Source organism: Halichondria panicea, chromosome 11, assembly GCF_963675165.1.
Source record: "Halichondria panicea chromosome 11, odHalPani1.1, whole genome shotgun sequence".
NCBI lineage: Eukaryota > Metazoa > Porifera > Demospongiae > Suberitida > Halichondriidae > Halichondria > Halichondria panicea.
In genome coordinates, this window is record NC_087387.1 from 4,556,028 (window position 1) to 4,577,882 (window position 21,855).

Here is a 21,855-nt window from a genome sequence, read left to right on the forward strand (position 1 = left end):
GCATGCATGCATGTGTCGAGGGCTACTTGTAGTTGATAGTTGATATACTTGATAGTTCAACAGCATGCATGTATATAGTTCGCAGTTGTTATAGTTGGTAGTTCGCAGTTCGCAGTTGGCGGCTACAGCTTGAATTTTTGCAATTTAGGTCTATACACATTATTATCAGGCATCTATAATATTGACTCTATAGCTATTATCTTGTTTACACTTTTTCACTGCTTGCATGGTATATAGACCTTGTGATCTACCTATAGCTGTTGCAAAGTGTAGCAGTCTCTCTATAATAATATATAGTTACTATTACATTTTGATTCAAAATTGTGGCTGTTTTCGCATTGCGAGACGTTGATATTTACTATTTTGTTATTCCTCCCTTTGTCGCCAAATAGCCAACACCTCCAACCCTATCAGTTAAGGTATCTAGACTAATAGAAGAAGTGCTGTCTAATGAAGAAATCAGAGATCTAGATCTACCACTGATTGTGCAATGCTTTCCTGTTTGGTAGATCTAACTTCCTGTTTTTCTGATGGACTGGCAGAGGGGTGTGCCTTTGGTTTACCTAAATTACAGAATGGTTGATCATGACATGACATGGTATACATAGAACTAGGAAAGATGAATATGCCTGGCTCTAGTGTGGTGATTATATTGTGTATGTTGGTGAGTCTAACAGTGTCTCATCCACTGTCATATGGAGAGGATCCTGAGGTCAACTATGATGCTGTGAGTTGTGAGTTGAATAAGTTGTGAACTGAACACTGCGCGGCTCTATGCAATGTATGTTGAGTGTTGCTAAGATTGTACAGTAAGACATAAACATAGTAGTACAGTAGACACATTAATTATCCTTTAATTGCACATTTCGGATTGATTCTGAGTTTGTTGCTATAATGCGGTCGCTCGCGTACCATGTACACATTTCATCAAATTTCCTGTAGCCGGATAGTTTCAAACAACTATATCTATAGATGTACATTTTGCTTATTAATAAGCAGTACGTACGTATATTAAGTAATACCATTGGAGATTATCATTTTCTATAATTATAGTCTCTCAATGTGTCCCTGCATGCAGATGGAGTTGATCTCCTCTAAGGGCTACCCTGCTGAGGCTCACACAGTGATCACTGAAGATGGGTACGTGCTTGTGATGCATAGGATACCGGGACCCAGGGGGACGCTGCAACAAGACAAGAGTGAGTGGTGTGTCAGTGTATTCCGACTCGAGCGTGAGTGTGTTTGTGTGTGTGTGAGTGTAATTATGTGCGGAGGTTGTGTGAAAGGTTTGCATGTGTATAATGGTGTACTGTGTGCATTGTTAAAGTACACATGCATGTGATGCTATACTAGAATAAGATATTATTGTACACACACAATCGAGTAACCTCGTGAACCTACATGCATCAATGCATTGTGTAGTACAACAGTTGAAATCTTAACATCATTACTTTTCCCATATAGAGCGTTCAGTATTCTTCTTGCAACACGGTGTTCTCTGCTCGAGCACCAACTGGCTTACCAACCTGGCCAATGAGAGTCTGGCCTATCTCCTTGCCGACGCTGGATTCGATGTCTGGATGGGTAACACACGTGGGAACACTTATTCTAAGAATCACACTTCACTAAAACCAACGCAAAAGGAATTCTGGGATTTCACGTACGCATAGCCAAATTAGCCTATATAGTTTCGTTCCTATCCCTATAGACCAAATTCGATAGGCAAACAATAATTCGGAACCTATATAATAGCTAGACAAATCTACCCAAATCTATCCTTTAATTAATACATTGTAATATGCCTCTGATTGCCTATAAGTGAACATTAAGTAATTGCAATATAGATTTGGTGTGTACTGACTAAATTCCGGTCCTTTATTCAGATTTGACGAACATTCAACTAAAGACCTCCCCGCCATGATAAACTATGTCCTGGACACGAGTCAACAATCAGACTTGTTCTATGTGGGTCACTCTCAAGGCACTATCATGGGGTTTGCAGGGTTCACCATCAACCAGACACTTGCCAAACAAATAAAGGCTTTCTTTGCACTAGCTCCAGTCACAACTGTCAAACATATTGAAGGGATTTTACAACCTCTTTCTAACATCTATGACATTATCTACGTGAGTTGAATATATGCATGTGTATACCACTACACAAAAATATTTTCAATTTTATTGTGTAACCTTAATATAATTATTCTGAGTAGCCGCAAACATTTTTTGGGGATGTATATATTCAGTCCTGATTTCAAAGCATTCACGATGTAGCTACAGTTTACACTCCATCCCCTACTCAGGTACTAGAGTTCGTAACTGACGGAGAGTTTCTACCAACCAGTAAGTTGGTCAAGTATCTCAGTGAGTTGGTGTGTACTCCACAGCTGAGACTGGTGGACGGACTGTGTGAGGATATACTGTTCCTGTTGTGTGGCTTTGACCCAAACAGCAAAAACTTCAATCAGGTGTGCTGTGTACGGGGAGTGTGTAGACAAGAGGATTGTATTTAATGGTGACTTTTGTATGCTGGTGAACAGTTATATATAAGTACGCTGTGAGTGTGTGTGGGGGGGAAGAGAGGGAGAGGTAAGCTGTAAGTTCAGGATGAATAAATTATGTTTCTTACTCCTTCAATGTGTGCGTGCTCCTGATATTTATTGCCGGTGCACCACACTCAATGCACAGACTCGTCTCCCCGTGTACTATTCTCACACTCCTGCTGGCACCTCTGTCAAGAACATCCTCCACTATGCTCAGGCGAGGCAATAGACTGACTTTACATGCAATTATAAGACTTATAGTGCATGTGTGTGGGCCAGGAGGAGTGTTTAATGCATTTAGTGTGTTCTTGGAGTAATTGTTGCTAACGTACCTCATTTACAGGAAGTGAAGTCAGGCCTGTTTAGTATGTACAAGTACCGCACTGAAATTGAGAATGTCAAGCACTATGGAAGAGTGAGTGGTGATCTTAAGATTGCAGTGTGCATGGCACTAAACTGATCCAAATGCAAGCAATTAATGGATTTGGCTATAATTATTGTCTTGCAATACATTTACTTACACACTCATCCTCCCACACATTCACTATATCCTCCCATCTCTCACACCCTCACTATCCTCCCTACACCCACACAGCCCACCCCTCCCTCGTACAACTTGACAGAGCTGAACGTCCCTACTGCTCTGTTCACTGGCGGCCATGACTGGTTGGCTGACCCCACTGACGTCAATGCCTCTATACCAGTACTCAACACAACAGGTGGGTATAGCAACTACAAGATTTGATAGGAGTCTTTTTGCCCTTGAATTGCATACTAACAAAACTGGATTAACAAGAACTGGCACTAGGTCTTTTAAATACCAATAGAGGCTATCCTTTTAGGTTTTGCAATCATATCGTAAAGAGAGACGTCAGTTCAACTGGTATCACTTACATGTATAGATGTACGGCCCCATAGATACCCCCCCCCACACACACACACACACACACACACACACATATACACAGGTCACGTTTTCTACCGTAAGCACATTGCTCACTACGATCACCTTGACTTTATTTGGGGACTGGACGCACCATCACTAGTGTACAGTGACATCATCACTATGGCGAAACAACTCCTGCTAAGAGTTTGACATGCTGTTTTTTAACCTAATTTGTGTGCATGTATGTGCTTTTTTACTATGCGTGTGTGTATGTGTGCAATCACCATTGTGGTCATTTCAGCTACAATTATTTTCCAGTGAAATTATGTATTCATACCGCCATGCATGTTCTGTATTCAATTTGAGCAAACAGAATAATCAATGCTAAATGCAGAACAGCTGCATGGTGTTACATAAGCGTCTATATATGGAGAGTGACGCACAGGCATCTTGTCTGGCTTCATCACTGTACGAATACCCCATATGTAGAGACGGGAAAAAGTATAATTCGCCAAGGTGTACCTTATACAAAAAATTTCAGCTTCCATGCTTTTAAATGGAGATGGTTTCCCACTAGAATCAAATGAATGATGATCGATTAACTGGTGTATGTATTTAGTAGTTGCCAATGGTTCAATAAAGTGGTCACATGTACAATAGCACGCATTCCGGACACACTGTGTCCCCAGTAGTCCAGTATACCTGCTGTCTCAAAGGCAACGACCTATATAAAAACAATACCAGTTTTCATTCTAAATACTAGCAACATTACATTATTATTTTGCACCCTCAAGCGGATAAGTAATATTAAGGTTGAAATTAAGCCAATGTCTTCCATAATTTTATCTCTTCAACAAAAACAATTCTAAATACTTCGTGGCAAAAATGAGACTCGCACAAAAGTCAGCAAAACAACATAGCTATAGATGCTACGTATATTCATTCAATGGATCAGAGAGTCAAGTGCAGATTGTTCTAATAGCTCAATTAAATTGTCCATCTGTTTTTTCTGAGTTGCCAAATAGACTCGTGTCTTGTAGAGCATCTTGAGTAGTTTTGTCTCATCTTTTTGGCCAGAGTCAACGGCATCGTCTAGTTGTGGGTTGAACCTGAAGTAACTGATACCCTGCTCCTCACAACGACTCCGACAGTTCTCATCAGCACCTTTGTTGAGAAGCTATAACAACAAAACAAGCATAAATGTTAGTAATAAAACGCACATGCCTGCAGTTGCTCATATACGATGGGCACTGAATCTACACAATAAAGCTATATATACCGTACGTGTCCATGGGCCATGCATGGACACGGTATATATATATAGCTACTGTATTATTAATTTAATTTACCAGAACGATAGTTTTTGGCAATAATTATTTAAATATTTCGTTATTCGTACAGCTCATGCAGGATAGTGACGTTAATTGACCTATTGTGGTTTGTAATTTTTGTATAATCAATACGGAAATTTCCAAAATAACCCGCTATAAGTTCCTACTCAAGTAATATGAACAATACTGTAAAAACATAGCATTTTTACCGCTGATCCGACAACATCAAAGAAGTTCATCCATGTCCTTGGATTGAGAGTACTCTTTTGGACATTGATTTTCCCAATTTCTTTAGGAGGATTAGTCCCTGAGCCAATAGACAGTACAAAGGATATTGGCAACTTCTGACCCTTCTCCCGAAAATGGCGTTGGATTTCAGTGAGAGCTTCGGAGGAAGGGTTGTTAGCCAGGAGTCCACCATCAATGTAATTTTCAAATTCAGTGAAATAGAACGGAGCAGCTGACGTGTACCGAGCAACCTTCCATACAAGTTCTGCAAGTACGTGTGTATTAATATTAATCAAGTTCATGCAGTGATACAATTACGTTAAACCAGTATATATACAGAGTTATTACAATACCTTTACTGTAGTCGTTGTCAAAGCAGTTATTGAAGAAGTGGAGTTTTAAATCAGTCTCACTTTTCTGAACAGCGGGAATCAAAACACTACAGTCGGGAAAAAAATAATGTCGTGATACATGTAATTCAACAATGCACACACACACACACATGCATGTATAATATTACAGTGTTTCTTATTTGAATTCTCTGCAAGCGAAAGAATGGTGCGCATATACATGCATCAACTGCACATGCAGTAAATCACATGAGAATAATTAACACATGCATGCATGCAGAAGGGTTTGCATACTTAGAGTCATACCATGCATATGAAGCAAGTAAAGTACGCGCACATGCACCATGCAGTGGCAGATCCAGACAGGTTTCATGGGTTCCATGGAACCTCCCCACAAGAACACACTGTGATGGAGCTCAACTGACTAGCTAGCTGTACTATATATTTAACTACAACACGTACTGCAATAATGTCATGCAATCAGAATTAATATGTGGGCAGGGCCATTTTGATGCGCATGCTGACTGCATGCTGAGGAAGAGTGATGACCTTTTTTAGGTGAAATTCACAAGAATCAGTGCCTGCAAGACCAGATCTACAACCCCTGACACTTTTGGACCCCTCTCAAAATTCCTGGATCCGCCACTGCATGTGCACCATGTATACAGTAGACTCTCGCTATCCCGGCTCTCTGAAGTACGACCACCTCGATATACTGGCCATTTGGCTTGGTACGGAATGCTAGCTATATGTTTACTGCACAAAACTCACCCTGAAGTACGGCCACTCGCTATTCCGTTTACCGGCCAGTGCTGGCTGTCCCAAACAATGTTTTCAATGTAATTTTTGTTTGCCTAACCGTTATAAAAGCGATTTTTTTATACGTATAATTATTACGGCCGGATATGACGTTTTGGGTGTGGTTTAGCAAATAAAATTGGATTATACTTAAATAGAGAACAGAATGATTCATTATCCTTCATTAACCTCGAGACAAGAACCGCAAAAGTAATCATTATAGATTCGAGGTAAGGTCGTTTTTAAGCCGCGGCTATTTCCTGAGCTACAGCCAACTCGCTATTCCGGCCAAGCTGCATGGTCCCAAGGGTGACTGGATTAACGAGAGTCTACTGTATATATAACTGTATAATAACCATACAAATACCTGTGTCACCCGTCAATCGCATACAAAAAGAGAGCTAGCGCGTGCGCCTAGCTTGTATTCTTACATGATTATATAGGTCTAGCCAGTATATACGAACACTACCGTACAGCTATAAGTACAAATATCGGATGTTATATATCAATCAAATACACTCACGATACGTACCGTGGTTTTTCCACATCATTTAGCCTGACTTTATCTCCCAACCACTGCTTTACGACAGACTCCAACTCTTTAGTGTTGCCTTTCCCAAAGAACCCGAGTAGTCCATCTGTACTACTCCCGAAAATGTCGTCTTTCTTCTGCCAATAATTGTTACGAATTTCCAAAAGGGACTTGTAACTGGGACCTATATACAGTCAGTATTATTATAATTATACACTTACAGGTAGAAAAATTGAGTCATGATCATGTAGAATGCTAATCAAAATTAGCTACCAAAACACGTAAGTCTACTGTATTAGTTTATGACAGGAGTAGACAACATTGGGAGAATTGTATACTGTAGATTCAAACCGAAGACATAACTTATACCGAACAACAGTGCCGGTATATATACTTAAGTAGATTCTATTTACCTGACATCCCATAGGTCAGAGCTAGCGCAATGATGCCACCTGTTGATGTGCCAACTATCCAATCGAATAGCTCCGTCACACACTTTCCCGTACGTCGCTCAATCTCTTGCAAGATGCACATCTGAACCAGACCTCGAATTCCTCCTCCATCCAAACACAAAATTCTGCTGCCGCAAACTTTTCGATACTTCCCTTGATCTTTGAGGAGCTGTACAGCCTTCATTGCATCCTCTGGGGTTGGTGTGTCAATCTTGAGTATGGCATTTACTTCATCTTCCATTCTCTTCCATGATCTACAGTCGACGTTTGCTTGTTTTGGGGGTCTAGAATATCGATATTTCTTCTGCAAATCATCCCCGGAAACTGCTCCCACCTCTTTCAGCATTTGCAATATTTTGGAATTCCTCGGTTGATCAACAACGTTAACGACATTCATTGACACAGCTTGTGATCTGGTTATCTCTGTGGTCTCATCTAGCCCGGAAATCTTGGCATTCTTTCCTGCTACAATAACTGTTTCTCCTCGATCCAGATGTCTCATTTGTACGGCCATGTCTTCTACTGAAGGATGAGTGATGTGTTGTTGTGCGTAATCCAATGGGGTTCTCCCAAATTTATCGCACTTGTTAACGTCAGCACCCAAAGAAATCAGTATCTCCACACTTACATGGTCACCAGCCTATCAAAACATAGTAACATTCCTAAATTATTGTGGCATATCAGCTAAAATTAGGCTGCTCTTCATTTAATGAGCTGGTTATTTCGGTTCTTAGCTTAAAAAAGCAATTGTCACCATCTATTTGAATTGGTCTATATTGTGTGGAGAATAGTATTGTGTCAATAATGCACAATGTAGAAGTCGATCTGACTAATGCACTACAATGATGGATCACTAATACATAAAGGTAATTGCGTGTACCTATACCTGGCAAGCTAGGTGTAGTGCAGTCACTTCACGTAACTCGGTGGTGGTTAGGTCAAGGTTTGCCATGCTATATATTGCCAGACAAATGAGTAGTTCCTTTCTGTTAGCATGATTCTTTTTAATGAGGTAGTGGATGGGTCCAAAGCCAAAACCAGTCTTGTCCACTTCATTAGGGTCATCTTTGTATATTTTCAGGCTTTTCTCCATATCCTGCATAAATAATACACTTGCATACATTAAAATTACTAGTTCCTTAAAATAAAAAGTGACTGTCCTGATAATTATAATTATAGTAGGAATTGGCACTGCATTGAAAATAAGAGAGTTAACTATAAGCATTCCATACGATATCTTCTTGGAATTATACATCCGTGCGTGCATGTATTATAAATACATGTATACATAATTAATTCTTATACCGTCACATTGACTGGGGGATTCTGAACACTTTCTAGTAGCGATCTCTTTCTCCATTTCGGAAAATGAAAAGGGCCATCTGGTTCATCATAACCATCACCCTGTAGAATGAAAAAATGCATTAAAAAATACGAATCTTATTATACGAATGCGTAACAAGGGGTAGGCCTTTCTCGTACACAATATTATGCACCCTTGCCCTATCAATCTTCCAAGTGATATCAAAAGGTGCGTGGGTGTATAATGAACACGGAATTTATTCTCATACCATCACATCGGCTGGAGGGTTGTGAGCACCTTCTGGCAATCTTTTTCTCCGTTTTGGAGATTGAGAGCCATCTGGCTCATCACCACTGTCACCCTGAGAATAAAGAGACTGCATTACGAATGCTATCTCAACCTAAAATCAACTCAAATCTATTACCATTGTATAACGGGAGGAGTGATAGGTAAATCGGTTTTAGGCATTTTATTCATCGACAATAATAATCCATTCCTAATGCATATAGCTCATTATGACTATTAGTGTAAAGTACTCGTACGCATACCGTCACATCTGCAGCTGAGGGATTCTGACCACTTTCTAATGATCTCTTTTTGCCATCCGGCTCATCACTATCAACATCCTAGAAGAAGTGTACAAAGATAGTTATAGCCTAAGAGTATAAATAGTGGTACACGTATACGGTACACATGCATGACTGTATACAGTTCACCATGCACAAGTTGCTTTCTAGTTACCACTATTGTAATGGGAGGTACGTAGGTCTGTGCTTGTTGGCATGATGCATGATTAGAGAACAATGAGGGTACACAGTAACGGTGTACCCTTATTGTTCTCTAATCACAATCATGCATAATGCATGGCCTGATTATGTTGCTGACATGCACCAAGAATCCGTACATGTAGATATGCACGGAACACGGATTGTGTTTGACTGGTTTCTGGCTATGCCACAACATTTTATCATGCAACAAATCTTGCTTTAGGACTTAGCAACATTATCAGAGCTGAAATAATAATTATATGAACATGCGACGCTTACACTGCATTACCCCAGGTCCAATAATTAGTATACAAGATAGCCTATAATTATTTAAAACTATAATTATGGCTTAAAATTGCAGTCATTAGACATCGACGGATATAATTCGGAATACATGCTAGCTTGGTCCAGAGCCCATGCAGGATGATTTCAGTATAGTACCATAGTAAAGATGGCTAGTACAGGCCACTGCACTAGATCCATCATGGCAACTACAGTAATTATTTTAAGAAGTACATGCCATATCTTGACAGTCCTGTAGTGTATAGAGCCCATACTGCTACGGATCCGATTCTCGAAATACATGGTCCAAAGCTCAAGGAATGTTTTTAAGAGTATAGTAAGATAGCTAGCGTAGGCCACTGACCACTATGCTAGCTGGGCCGGGATTACCATATCACGGGCAACTATATACATGCAGCCATAGATCTATGCATGGAAGCAATACACTCATCTCTATACCTCAATATGAGAAGCAGATGCCTGCATTGAGACATCAGACACAGATTCTTCCACTTTGTCAAAGTCTTTGATTTCAGTATCAGGAGCATCCATTCCTAATACCATTCACTATAAGAAGTGATAGTAGTTGCTATGCAGCAAAGGGGGGAGGGGCTTGTACCAAATCAATTAGACATAAGATTATTCATAGCATAGCCATAGGGTGATATGGCTAATTAATCACATAATAGGAATTAAAACGACTGATAAAAACATACTAGATGCATATAATAGCTATTCTTTTGTCACACTATAAATTAATATCCATGCTAGCTATCGCTACTCATGAGTTAGGATGAGTGAATATGAGAGTATCTGATGCAGTTATAGCGTTCCCTCCAGTGGGTACAGTGTTGCACTGGAAGGCAGTGGCCAGGCTCCAGCCGTGCTGAGTGAACAGGTTCAGGATGACAGTGTGAGAAGGCACTTGGTCACAAAACCTGTACAGGTGTGTGAGGGGAGACATGTTAGGTCAAGCATCTTGGATCTAAATTTTAAACGATTGTTCTGCTGAATATTGGAGGGAGGGGCTAGTACAAGAGTTTATGGAACTATAGTCAAGGCTCATACTAATAGAACACAACCTCTAGTAAACAATGGATACCTGACATTCATACCGTCGCAGTTTATGTGACAGTTATTAGATTACAAATTGGTTGCTCCCAAATTTATCTTATAGAACTCAACTATGCATGACTACTGTGCCAGTCTGTGTACACAGTGATCAACGGTTAAATATGACATTAAAAAATACGTACAACTCACCATCCTCTGTCATCAGTAATGGCCTTGCTAGTGGGTGTGGTCAGTTGAGACTGGAGCACCGTCCCTATCTCTCCGTTCACTCGTATACCACGGTTCACAAACACATCCACAGTGGCATAGCGAACGTCAGGAATCTGTGGATCTGTGTGTGTGTGTGTGTGTGGGGGGGGGGGGGGGGTTGAATTAGTGGGGTTATACTTCTACACAGGGTTGTTTTATAAAACTTCGAGACTTAATAATTAGCAATTTGAGCAACATTAATATACAAGTCTAGAAAATGATTGCCTATCAAACAAGCAATACTTTAATCAACTTATTCATCTCACTGTAAACACACCTGAAGTGGCCATTGATTGAGACCAGGAACATCAACAATCAGTAAAGCTGGTGACGACTAGCTAGCTAGCTACGCACTGTACTATGCACAACAAGTCAGCTGACAAGGAAGTTTTAATTACATGTAGGTAGAATGTAATGATGGTATGTGGTATAGCACCTGACATTGTACGGCTCACACAATGGACTGACTACTATATATGTATATGTACAGTGTAGGCTTAACAATTCAGCCATGACTCTTAACTACATACTCACTTTCTGATCGGTGAGAGTCCAACAGTTTCTTCACCGTTCTCACCCACTCATACTGTGCAGGGGTAGGTACATATGTACAGTGTGCTTATAATAATAATCATTGTTAATTATGCCTCAGCATGCGTATACGGTAGTGTCTTTGTGTGTGTGTTTGTGTGTGTGTTTGCATGTGTGTGTAGACTGCTACAGCTGCTCAAGGATCAATGAAGTGCAAGTAAGAGGCTTCTAGTTACGATTTTAATTCTTGGATTTGCAAAATAGTGCTTCGTTTTAGAGTTAATGCCTAGTTTTGCTTACTTGGAATACCATTGCAACCCTTTAGAAGAGTGCGTAGCCATCCATGGAGTGTTGTTACTCTACTTAGTAGTTAGCTCTGCACTAGAACACTAGCTATTGGTAGCAAGAGTGAGAAGAGAGCTGCAAAGCAAGAGTTCCTGGCAGTAGCTAGTAGCTTTATTTTATGTACATGTAGCTTTGACACATCCGGCGAGGCATCAGCACCCGCGGTGCTTTCATTAAAGCAGCTTGTGATATGCTGTGTCACTAACTCTTAGCATAATTATGATATACATATACACATATTGTGCGTATGAGTATCCGATGCAGTGTAATGTGTGCCCTGTTCTTTAACACACAAATGCACTAAACAAATCATCACTGTAACAGTGTACATGTACATGTATATATGTGCACTACACAAGTAACAACGAATGTAACATGCATTATACATCCTTGATTATATGATATGCATGACTTACTCGGATGTCCCCAGAGGAGGCGTTGAAGATATAGTCCCTCCCTCGAGTGATCATCTTGAACACAAACCCATACTACAAGGAGAAGGATAATAATTATTGTGTGGCAATGAGAATGACACCAGATTTATACTCAGCCTTGTCAACGAATACACACACACACACACACACACACACACACACACACACACACACACACACACACACACACACACACACACACACACACACACACACACACACACACACACACACACACACACACACACACACACACACACACACACACACACACACACACACACACACACACACACACACACACACACACACACACACACACACCTGCGCATTTTGATTGGCTAGTAACAATGTTGACTCTTCATATTAATTTTGGTGGGGTTTTATATGAAGTATTAACCCTAGTTACCAGGGGTTCAGTTTCCTGGATACTCAAAACAACATCACTGTCAGATTAATCGCAGTGCAGCCCGTAACCTTCAGCGCCTGTACTTACATAAATAGTCTAAACACAAGCTTCAGGCTTTGATGTCTGGCTATGAACTGATTCCATGCATGCAAGCATAAACCATATAACAGGTAAACAATGAACTTATAAGCAGGTGCAGTGAAACCTCTCTATAGAGGTCACTGTAATAAAGAGGTGGCCTGCTAACACAGGTTGAAACACATGCTATGGAGACTATGGGGCTGGTTGGCTGTGTTATAAAGGAGGGTGACCAGTTACTAACACAACAGACAGGCTGTGCTGAGTGAGAGACACGTACGCCGTTGTCAGGATTACCTTGGAATCCTTCCTTGACTCAGCGTGGTCCTCCACACAATCCTCAACATCCTCACAGAATATCGTACCAGCCGGAGTGCTGTCCTGAGGGAGGGGGTGGGGTACAATCATGGAACATGTAAACCAAACTTGTGCACATTTAGGTATACTATACTTCGTGAATGAGTGACGATCGAACTAACACAAAAAACAGGTTTGACTAGGTACGTACTACTTCAATAGGTTTGCAGACATTGTAAAAGGCTGATTAAGTGCTTACAGTTACGTAGCATCCATGAAAGGAAGTCTAGGGGCAGTACTAAGTTAGGAGGGAACACAGTCATCATGGAAAATGTACGCCTGACCGCATATTATGTATATTATGTACACGACAGGTAGTAACTAGTTTTCCAGTTACTGACCATTTTCCAGATACTTGTGTACAGATTGTTAGGAGCACAATTTTTCTCGATACAGTTATTGTAAATGCAGGTGTACTAACTTTATGTTCTGATAGTTTCAATACGTGTGCATGCTGTTTTATAGGGGCACACCAACAGTGGCAATACTCAATTACTCTATTTCCTTTTTACCATAAAAACAGTGGAACCGCAGAATAGATTAAGTACCTTTCTATAAGGAATGAGCTTTAATTTACTTTCTAACTATACACTATTCACCAGCCAAAGGATACTTGTACAACACTGGGTATGGATGCACCTTGTTTAAACTGGTGTACACCAACATTATAATAGTGCGCTGAAAGAGTCAACTTTTCCAATGTAATTATATATTCAACTTACGGTTTCGGATTTGTAGTATCTGATCACGTTGTCACTGAGTATGCACCATCTCTTCTTCCATCCCTGTGTGGTGGGTGTGGTGTGGTGTGTGTGATATGTGTGTGGTGTGTGTATGTGTGTGGAGTGATGTGTGGGTGGTGTGGAGTGGTATACGTGGAGTGTGGGTGGTGTGTGGAGTGGTATATGTGGAGTGTGGGTGGTGGTCAAAGCTAGCAGATGGGACAAGGCTCTTGAAGTACACACGATGATTTATGAAGAATGACGTACCTTTGAAGCGTCTTGACCTCCTCTTTTGTCTAGCAACCCGCTCAGTGTGATTCCAGCCTGAGTGGATCGTAACAAGAGCTTCTTTGATTAGTTATCAACTACACTGTTATGCATGAAAGCAACTAGCTATCAATAGCACAGACAAAACACATTTAATATCAAATCAAAGTATCGTATGTGTACATTTCTAGGCAGTTTTGTCGAGCTACTTAGCAGTACACAAAGATTTCTTGTATAAGAATCACTACACACGCTATACCATACTACAGAAGTCCTGATCCCTGTCTGACAGGCTCCACAAGGAAGAGTAATAGTTAAATAGTAATGCAGAAGATTTCTTTGGAGAAGGTGTATGATTTTCTTATAAAGTGAAAATCAGTTCAATTTTACATTTACTTTATGTGGATTACGAATAATGTTTCCTGTGTGGGTGTGATGTAAAGTATTCTCCACCCACTAATCAATAACACAATAACAGGTCCCCCACGGCTATGGGACCCATATGTGTGGGCGGCTCCAATACTGTGGTTACCCACTGCATGCACTGGGTAACCAGTCAATTGAAGGCTGAGGTCAGTAATGATTTATACACTACAGGCCATTTATATGTAAGGGGGGTTTCCCTGGGACACCCCCTGCATGCTGTGCTGAGTAAGCTATAACTTGACATCAACTTCACAAGCTAGACTCATGTTACAACCATGTTAACAAGTCCTCAAGCTATTCTCTATCGCAAGACAGCTAATCTGCTAACAGGGGATGCCTACAGAGCCCCTCCCATACTACTGAGCATGGGAACATGTATGGTGTTCCTCGTGATCATCGGGGGATATGTTCAAGTCCATCTCACTATTCCATGTATGTATTCACTGATGTATATAGATCTATATATAGCTATATGTGTTAAACCCTGGACATATGTCGATCTATTGCATGTTACGTAAAATACTATCTATAGTATTTTACGTAACAGTAATTTATAAACGTATATTGTAGGGCCTATGTGAATACCTATATGTAAAACCACGAAAGAAAATTCATATGTGATCATTTTTTTACTTGAATTTAAATCCTCCACACATGCATGCAGGGCTGATCGCGAATATCACACTGCTTGGACTAGCTCTGATTGGAAGCGTACTACCAACTAGCATTGTCTTCCTGTCCCAGGCTGACGAAGCTGACACTCTGAAGTTTACTCTAGACTACCTACTTAGGAATCATCGAAGTGTTCATCAGCACCTTCATCACCGTGATGAGATATCTTGCAAAAAGACTGTCCCTCAGAGTAACGCTCTTCATAATCATGCTTCAAACAAGATTCCGATGGGCAATACTATTTTTCAGCATGATGTTCTTAGTGATACTATCTGGAGACGTGGAACTAAATCCCGGCCCTCTAGGTAGGTTATTGCATTGATAATTATACTCTTTTAATGTGCTGTGTACCAACATGTACAACCCTATGCATGCATGCATGCGCACATGCCCAGCAGAGTAGAGTGACTGTGTGTGTGGATGTGGTGTGTGTGTGTGTGTGTGTGTGTGTGTGTGTGTGTGTGTGTGTGTGTGTGTGTGTGTGTGTGTGTGTGTGTGTGTGTGTGTGTGTGTGTGTGTGTGTGTGTGTGTGTGTGTGTGTGTGTGTGTGTGTGTGTGTGTGTGTGTGTGTGTGTGTGTGTGTGTGTGTGTGTGTGTGTGTGTGTGTGTGTGTGTGTGTGTGTGTGTGTGTGTGTGTGTGTGTGTGTGTGTGTGTGTGTGTGTGTGTGTGTGTGTGTGTGTGTGTGTGTGTGTGTGTGTGTACGTGTGTGTTTGTGTGTGTGTGTGTACGTGTGTGTGTGTGTGTGTGTGTGTGTGTGTGTGTGTGTGTGTGTGTGTGTACGTGTGTGTTTGTGTGTGTGTGTACGTGTGTGTGTGTGTATGTGTGTGTGTATATGTGTGTGTGTGTCCGTGTGTGTGCATGTGTGTGCGTGCATGCATGTTAGACACTTTCATGGACTGCTTTAACTGCTGATAAAACAGTTAGTTGATAAAACAGCTAGTTGATGCTACCTATACTAGGTGATCCTCGAAAAATGATATAAACAGTGATTTGCCCCGATCTGATTATCATGGCTTTTTCAAGTCACAATTATATATGCGATCATTTCCTATATAGACATGTTACCCTCAATTTCAGGCCACGAAAAAAAGAACAAATGGCCTGTCATACAATACATATACACTACTTAATTACGCTAATGCGCACTGGGTGAGTGCTCTCCTGAGCATCTTAATATTTGAGGTGTTGCACTATATATACTAACAAATCTATAATTTATTGGGGAATTTGGCAGGTGTACATGTGTGCATGCAACAGTCACATTGTCTGTTGCGCCAATGGCAGTGCAATCTCAGCATAATGACTGTGATGTGCACGCTGGTATATATAATAATTATTATTCATTATGCAGTACGTGCATACGTAATTCATTGCAAACCACATGACACAAACGTATACAATCATTCTTACATTCACATGTAGTGTTTCCCTTGATTTTATTCATAATTCTCCCTCTATATTATTATAGTGAGAGTATCACTCACAGTGGAAAATGTGGCTCGCAAGCTGAAAGCTATTGAGTGTAACAGCGAGCAGCTAAAGCTTCTTGGAGTCTGGTTAAACACACCCTCTTCTGAACGTACCACATTGCATCGCCTACTCACTTACTTCATTGAGATGCATCCATTCGGCTCATGGAGGACTGTTATCTGGGCACTAGACGCCATTAAAGAACACTCTATAGCTGACAAGATAAGGAACTACGCTGAGAGAATTGAAGGTTAATATAGTTAGTTCTATTGGCACAATTCCTTCTTGTAATTAATTATAGCAGGCAGTTTTTGCTTGTTGTCTATAGTATATATTAATTGTATATACAGCTATAATCAGCAATTAACCTTTTTGCTATAGATTTTATAATGCATCCCTTATTATGCTGCTGTTACTCTCTTGAGCAGATGAGACACTGAACACTGAAGCTGTGGCCAATGTTGTGCTAAAGACAACGAAAGGCTGGTATGGTGCTTTTGCAGACAGCATGGGAATTCCCTGGACAATTCAGGAGAGGATTAAGAATGATTTCTCTACAGTTGATAAACAGAAAAGAGCTCTGATGAAGTATTGGGTGGAGACTTTGCATGATGCTGCATGGACTACACTAGCTGGTGTACTGTACCAAACGGAAGAAAATTCTGCCTTAAGTGATGCCTTGAAATACCTCAAAGAAGACCGAGGTATTTATTTATGCTTCTCAGTTCTAAATACACCTCCGTGTGCATGCATATTATTGGCAGTGGCTTGTGAATTGTACACGTTATTGTATATGAGTTTCCACACACGTCAGGCATATGTGACCTTTATTGCTTAGGATTAACTGATAGAATTCATGAGGAACATGCACTTAGCTGATCATGCATGCTCTAACAAACATGAATTCCTTCTTTACAGAGGAAACACTAACAATTGTGAATCTACTGCATCTACTGGGAGATGTGGACGATCTTGATTGTGATAAATTTGCCTACTTCCTTGACATGCCATGGTCTAACCGAATTAGGCTCAGCAAAAAATGCAAACAGCAACCATCACCCTATTGGCTAACAGCTTTGATGTCTGAATGGCTAATCAGTCACCCTGCACCAACGTGGAGGCTTGTTGCTAATGCTCTCTCTTGGATGGGCAGGAAAAACAGGAAACTTCATCAAGCCCTCAAAACTATTTATAAATCAGAGAAGTTTCTTCCTGGTAAGTGAGTCTAATTATTGGTCTATCTCACTTGTATGCCATATTATATAGCAGCTGCTTGAAAACAGGCAAGAACTAGATGGCTAATACAGTGCATATAATATCATTTCTTTCCAATTTTAGTGCAAGTTTGGGGATTGTTTTTATAGTATTCACATAATTATTTAGCCTGCCGAATACTGTTTTATTTACTACAGACCCAGAGAGCAAGAGACTGTGCACAGTTCTCAATAAAGCTTGGAAAGAAGGTGGAAAACTTGAACAAATGATTGTACAACTTCACCTATCCGGAACTACACGCTCAGGCAAAACCTCTCTTATCCGACGATTAACTGGCAAACATGCTCGCAAAGATGAACCAAGTACGGGTGTTGCTGATAAGCCTGTTCGAGTAGACATTTCTAAAACCTCGATGATAGTTGAAAATACAGACGATGCTGGTTTATGGAGGGAGATAAGAGACATTAATGAAGAGTCTACTCTAATTTTGACTAGTATGAGAGAGAACATGTCAAAAATCGATACTGCTGAAACGGAATATCAGTATGTGGTTGTCCCGTCATTCCTACAGCCTGTGGATAGTGAGCACAGAGCACCACCAGGGCTTCAGCCGCAAGAAAAGTTAGTCCTATATTATATGCAGTAGAGCTATAGCCTTCGTAAATTTGGATTGCAGAGTATATATAATTATATTAAGAAATGCATTATTATAAATATTTTTCATTCAGCTCACTTGCCTCTTCTGTGAATCCAATCGAAGTGTTTGAACATGCTATCGATAACTCTAAAGAAGAAATTCGCCATACTAAAGACCCATTATCAATTTACATCACAGACATTGGAGGACAACACGAGTTTCAAGAATTAATACCAGCACTTGTTAGTGGTCCTTCGGTGTTCCTCATTGTAGTACCAGCACATTGGGGTCTCAGTAATATCTTCCCTGTCACCGACCTAAATCGAGATGAAACTATAAGCAGTCAAGAGTCACAAAGTGATTATCAATGTAACGGTATGACTCTTAAAGAATACGTTTTGCAATCTATTGCAACAATAATGTGCGTTAGAAATCGAGAAATGGCTAGCGTTTGTCCAAAGCTATTGTTTGTACTTACTTTCAAGGATCAAATAAAAGTTGATGAATTAGCAGCAGTGGACAGAGAACTTCGAGACGCTGTGTGTTTAACTGAGGCCTACAACTTAAATATGATCGAGTTTGCAAGTCAAGACTTTTTATGTCACTCCATCAACAACCTCTCTGAAGATGACACTGATGTGAAACAAATACAGCGAACGATTGAACGTATTGCTCGACGAAATGAAGGGTATCATGTACAGACTCCTTACTCGTGGCAATTTTTTGGAATAACCCTTCGGTCGCTCCCTGATAACATTATTGATTATAACACATGCTTAGAAATCGGGGCTAGATGTGGTATTTCTAGCAGGGAGGATTTGGACTCTGCTCTCATTCATTTTCATGAACAAACAGGAGTGTTGCGATACTACCACAATGTTCCAGAGCTCCAGGAAATAATTTTTCTGAATCCCCAAGTACTTTTCGACAAGGTATCAACACTTTTTACTAACCTCTTTACGTTTCATCAAGTTGGCAAGCATGAGAGTGACAGATTTTGCAGAAAAGGTATATTTTCTTTGAAGACACTCGAAAAAATCATGGCTGTGTCCCCTGTTGATTTCTTCACAGCTACACGATTAGTGGCTTTCTTGAAGCACCATCACATCATTGCACCACTGAGAGATAGTGAATCCACCTTCTTCTTGCCTTGTATTCTAGCACGTGCCAATTTAGTGGCCACTCCTCCGAGTCGGTCTATCGTTGAGCCTCTACTGATGTCATTTAAGAATGGGTACACTCCACGAGGTTTGTTTGGATTCATGATAACGCATCTTCTCGAAGTGGACACCACTTCTGATTTTAACATGGAGATTGCAAACAATTCGGACCAGATATATCGAAATCAAATTTCACTCATTATCCATCCGTTTGGTGATATCGTCAAATTTAGTCTCCATGCTTCTTACATTCGCATTGACATTACACAATTACTACTCAAGCGTACTGTTCCGATCAATTGTATCTGCTGTCATGTGAAGAATCGAGTGATACGCATTTTAGAACAGATACGTCTTCAGTTTCACTACAACATTGATACCAATGAAGTACTGGCTTTCATTTGTCCTCACTTGGACAAAAATGAGCATGCAGCATTTGTTAAATCGTTAAAAAATGAACCAGTGGCATTGCAGTGCTCACTTCTAAACCAGCCTCAGGATCTCCCATCCGGTTGGGATATGTGGTTTAGTGATAAGGTGCGTTTGTATAGTCTATATATGAAACCATTCAGTGTATACATGCAGCTACTTGTACTAGAAAAAGTGGTAGGTAGGTGCTGCAAGAGTCTTCTTCAATAAACGCCCGCAGTAGCGCGCGAAAATGTGGGGTTACGCCCCCTTTTGACGTCATTTCCGGTAGGTGCGGTGTCAATAATAAAGACATAGATAATTTGTATGCGCGTAATTTGTACTGCACTCTATTCTTGTCGAGCCTACTAAGTCTGCACTGCAGTGCTGCTTTTATCACAGCTTTTAAAGATACTACTGTACTAGATAGGTCTATACAGCTATACTCAGCTAGCTAGTAATAAGTCTGAGTGACTTCCATCAACCAATGAGTGAGACACAAAGATAAATAATTTGTCCAAGGTCAGGGGGTGCTTGAGCACCCTAGCTCTGCTACCTGCTGAATCCGCCCCTGTGTGCATTGTCATAATTGTATCACAAAAGCCTGTACATGTACATGCAATAATTTTCGTGATAACAATGTCAAAATTAATAATATGAACCTTGTCACAAAGTTTAAAAATTAATGTCTCCACTGCAGAGTCAAGATCTAACGCCAACTCTTTCGCAACTCAAATTACTAACGTCCAAGAACAATGAGAAAGTTGAAATCATAAAAGTAGTGGCCTCAAAATGGGAGCATATTGGAGTTCTAATGGATTTCGATTCGACTGGTTCCTACTTGGATCTAGTCAAGAAAAGATGTGGCGAGAGAAGTCCCGAGGAGTGTTGCATTGCTCTGTTTCAGCACTGGCTGCGAGGCAATGGAAAACCATCTTGTACGTGGGGAACTGTCACAGAGTTTTTGAAGGACATTGGCTATCCAACTCTTGCTCTGAATGTGAATGATATAGTCAGACAGTTTTAAATGTGTCATTGGGTATATCTTTATTTTGTTTGTTTGATATCATAGTCTGACAGTTACACCAGTGCAGTGTGTGCATGCAAATAATATAGAATCTTTGGTGCATGCATGCAGATCCATTATAGAGGGGGTACGGTGGGGCTGCATGTGGTCGATTTTAATAGCTACACAGGCTTTCTTAGCTGACTCATTTTGTCTATGCATGCACAATGACAAAAGAAGGCCTGGACCAGAGGAAGGATCTACAGTGCATCCAGTCTAGAGTAGTAGAATACCAATAATGTGTGAGTGGTTGTACTTAAATGTAAATATCTTATGATTGGAATATTTCTAAGAAAATCGGCTGATACCATTGTGTAGGTGAATGAATAAGCTACAACATATCAAAAAGTGTTTCCATGAAAACATAAGGTGGTGGGTTTGTGGTGATTAACAAAACAGTAAACAATTGTTATAGTGGGTAATCGGTTAGGGAGAGAAAAGGCCAACAGTTTCCGGCTAAGGTTTGGAACTTTATCACAACATAATATATAGACAGTTTGGCTATCTTATGAAAGGTTCTATGTTGCTTAAATATCTACACATCCTCCGCAGTGCTCAAAATTGCTAGTTTTTAGTGCCGTTTCGGTTAGGGAGAAAATGTTACGGCTAAGGTCCAAAAATTACACGGAGTAAGCTTGAATAAATTGTCTAACTTTTGATAAGAAAAATTTGTCCAGAAATACTTTAGTTCCGGATGTTACGTACATTTTTTACGATCACACCCATTATCACCTCAAATTATTTCCCACTACAACAACTTTTGGAGAAATATTTTGAATCATGTTGTAGCTTATTCTTTTACCTATACAATAGTATCAGCACAATTTCTTAGAAATGTTCCAATCTTAAGTACAACTACTCA

The 21,855-nt window shown here is 40.3% G+C and overlaps 4 protein-coding genes across 4 annotated transcripts; 2 read left to right on the plus strand and 2 right to left on the minus strand.

Annotated features, from left to right (window-relative positions):
* Nucleotides 1-533: 533 nt before the first annotated feature.
* On the plus strand, nucleotides 534-3,755 carry LOC135343860 (gastric triacylglycerol lipase-like). Its single transcript, XM_064540884.1, has 9 exons — nucleotides 534-727; nucleotides 1,079-1,199; nucleotides 1,465-1,660; nucleotides 1,884-2,127; nucleotides 2,304-2,468; nucleotides 2,689-2,760; nucleotides 2,887-2,958; nucleotides 3,139-3,262; nucleotides 3,512-3,755. The coding sequence occupies exons 1-9, from the start codon at nucleotides 596-598 to the stop codon at nucleotides 3,637-3,639; spliced, it is 1,254 nt and encodes a 417-aa protein (XP_064396954.1). The 5' UTR covers nucleotides 534-595; the 3' UTR covers nucleotides 3,640-3,755.
* A 481-nt stretch (nucleotides 3,756-4,236) lies between these two features.
* On the minus strand, nucleotides 4,237-10,086 carry LOC135343863 (85/88 kDa calcium-independent phospholipase A2-like). Its single transcript, XM_064540886.1, has 10 exons — nucleotides 9,932-10,086; nucleotides 8,972-9,049; nucleotides 8,692-8,784; nucleotides 8,426-8,524; nucleotides 8,007-8,216; nucleotides 7,082-7,760; nucleotides 6,669-6,852; nucleotides 5,342-5,427; nucleotides 4,970-5,253; nucleotides 4,237-4,606 (listed from the first exon to the last, which is right to left on the minus strand). The coding sequence occupies exons 1-10, from the start codon at nucleotides 10,034-10,036 to the stop codon at nucleotides 4,373-4,375; spliced, it is 2,052 nt and encodes a 683-aa protein (XP_064396956.1). The 5' UTR covers nucleotides 10,037-10,086; the 3' UTR covers nucleotides 4,237-4,372.
* Nucleotides 10,087-10,158: 72 nt separating this feature from the next.
* On the minus strand, nucleotides 10,159-14,357 carry LOC135343864 (src kinase-associated phosphoprotein 2-A-like). The gene is made up of 8 exons (XM_064540887.1): nucleotides 14,198-14,357; nucleotides 13,939-13,995; nucleotides 13,672-13,734; nucleotides 12,890-12,973; nucleotides 12,088-12,159; nucleotides 11,330-11,381; nucleotides 10,736-10,877; nucleotides 10,159-10,410 (listed from the first exon to the last, which is right to left on the minus strand). The coding sequence occupies exons 1-8, from the start codon at nucleotides 14,198-14,200 to the stop codon at nucleotides 10,254-10,256; spliced, it is 630 nt and encodes a 209-aa protein (XP_064396957.1). The 5' UTR covers nucleotides 14,201-14,357; the 3' UTR covers nucleotides 10,159-10,253.
* Nucleotides 14,358-15,262: 905 nt separating this feature from the next.
* On the plus strand, nucleotides 15,263-21,010 carry LOC135343862 (uncharacterized). The gene is made up of 7 exons (XM_064540885.1): nucleotides 15,263-15,341; nucleotides 16,506-16,757; nucleotides 16,936-17,211; nucleotides 17,426-17,722; nucleotides 17,920-18,343; nucleotides 18,451-20,056; nucleotides 20,628-21,010. The coding sequence occupies exons 1-7, from the start codon at nucleotides 15,287-15,289 to the stop codon at nucleotides 20,952-20,954; spliced, it is 3,237 nt and encodes a 1,078-aa protein (XP_064396955.1). The 5' UTR covers nucleotides 15,263-15,286; the 3' UTR covers nucleotides 20,955-21,010.
* Nucleotides 21,011-21,855: the final 845 nt, after the last annotated feature.

What these genes read in the sequence shown, in the direction of transcription:
- LOC135343860 (XM_064540884.1), top strand. Translation starts at nt 596, where the DNA reads ATGGTATACATAGAACTAGGAAAGATGAATATGCCTGGCTCTAGTGTG. An exon ending in AAGGAATTCTGGGATTTCAC is followed by an intron (nt 1,661 to 1,883) that starts GTACGCATAGCC and finishes TCCTTTATTCAG; the next exon opens with ATTTGACGAACATTCAACTA. An exon ending in ACAGCAAAAACTTCAATCAG is followed by an intron (nt 2,469 to 2,688) that starts GTGTGCTGTGTA and finishes CTCAATGCACAG; the next exon opens with ACTCGTCTCCCCGTGTACTA.
- LOC135343863 (XM_064540886.1), bottom strand. Translation starts at nt 10,036, where the DNA reads ATGGTATTAGGAATGGATGCTCCTGATACTGAAATCAAAGACTTTGAC. An exon ending in AATGATGTGGAAAAACCACG is followed by an intron (nt 5,428 to 6,668) that starts GTACGTATCGTG and finishes TCCCGACTGTAG; the next exon opens with TGTTTTGATTCCCGCTGTTC. An exon ending in TGACAACGACTACAGTAAAG is followed by an intron (nt 5,254 to 5,341) that starts GTATTGTAATAA and finishes ACGTACTTGCAG; the next exon opens with AACTTGTATGGAAGGTTGCT.
- LOC135343864 (XM_064540887.1), bottom strand. An exon ending in GAGGTCAAGACGCTTCAAAG is followed by an intron (nt 13,735 to 13,938) that starts GTACGTCATTCT and finishes CCCACCACACAG; the next exon opens with GGATGGAAGAAGAGATGGTG. An exon ending in ATTACTGATGACAGAGGATG is followed by an intron (nt 10,411 to 10,735) that starts GTGAGTTGTACG and finishes ACACCTGTACAG; the next exon opens with GTTTTGTGACCAAGTGCCTT.
- LOC135343862 (XM_064540885.1), top strand. Translation starts at nt 15,287, where the DNA reads ATGATGTTCTTAGTGATACTATCTGGAGACGTGGAACTAAATCCCGGC. An exon ending in ACTAAATCCCGGCCCTCTAG is followed by an intron (nt 15,342 to 16,505) that starts GTAGGTTATTGC and finishes ATATTATTATAG; the next exon opens with TGAGAGTATCACTCACAGTG. An exon ending in CTACGCTGAGAGAATTGAAG is followed by an intron (nt 16,758 to 16,935) that starts GTTAATATAGTT and finishes TCTCTTGAGCAG; the next exon opens with ATGAGACACTGAACACTGAA.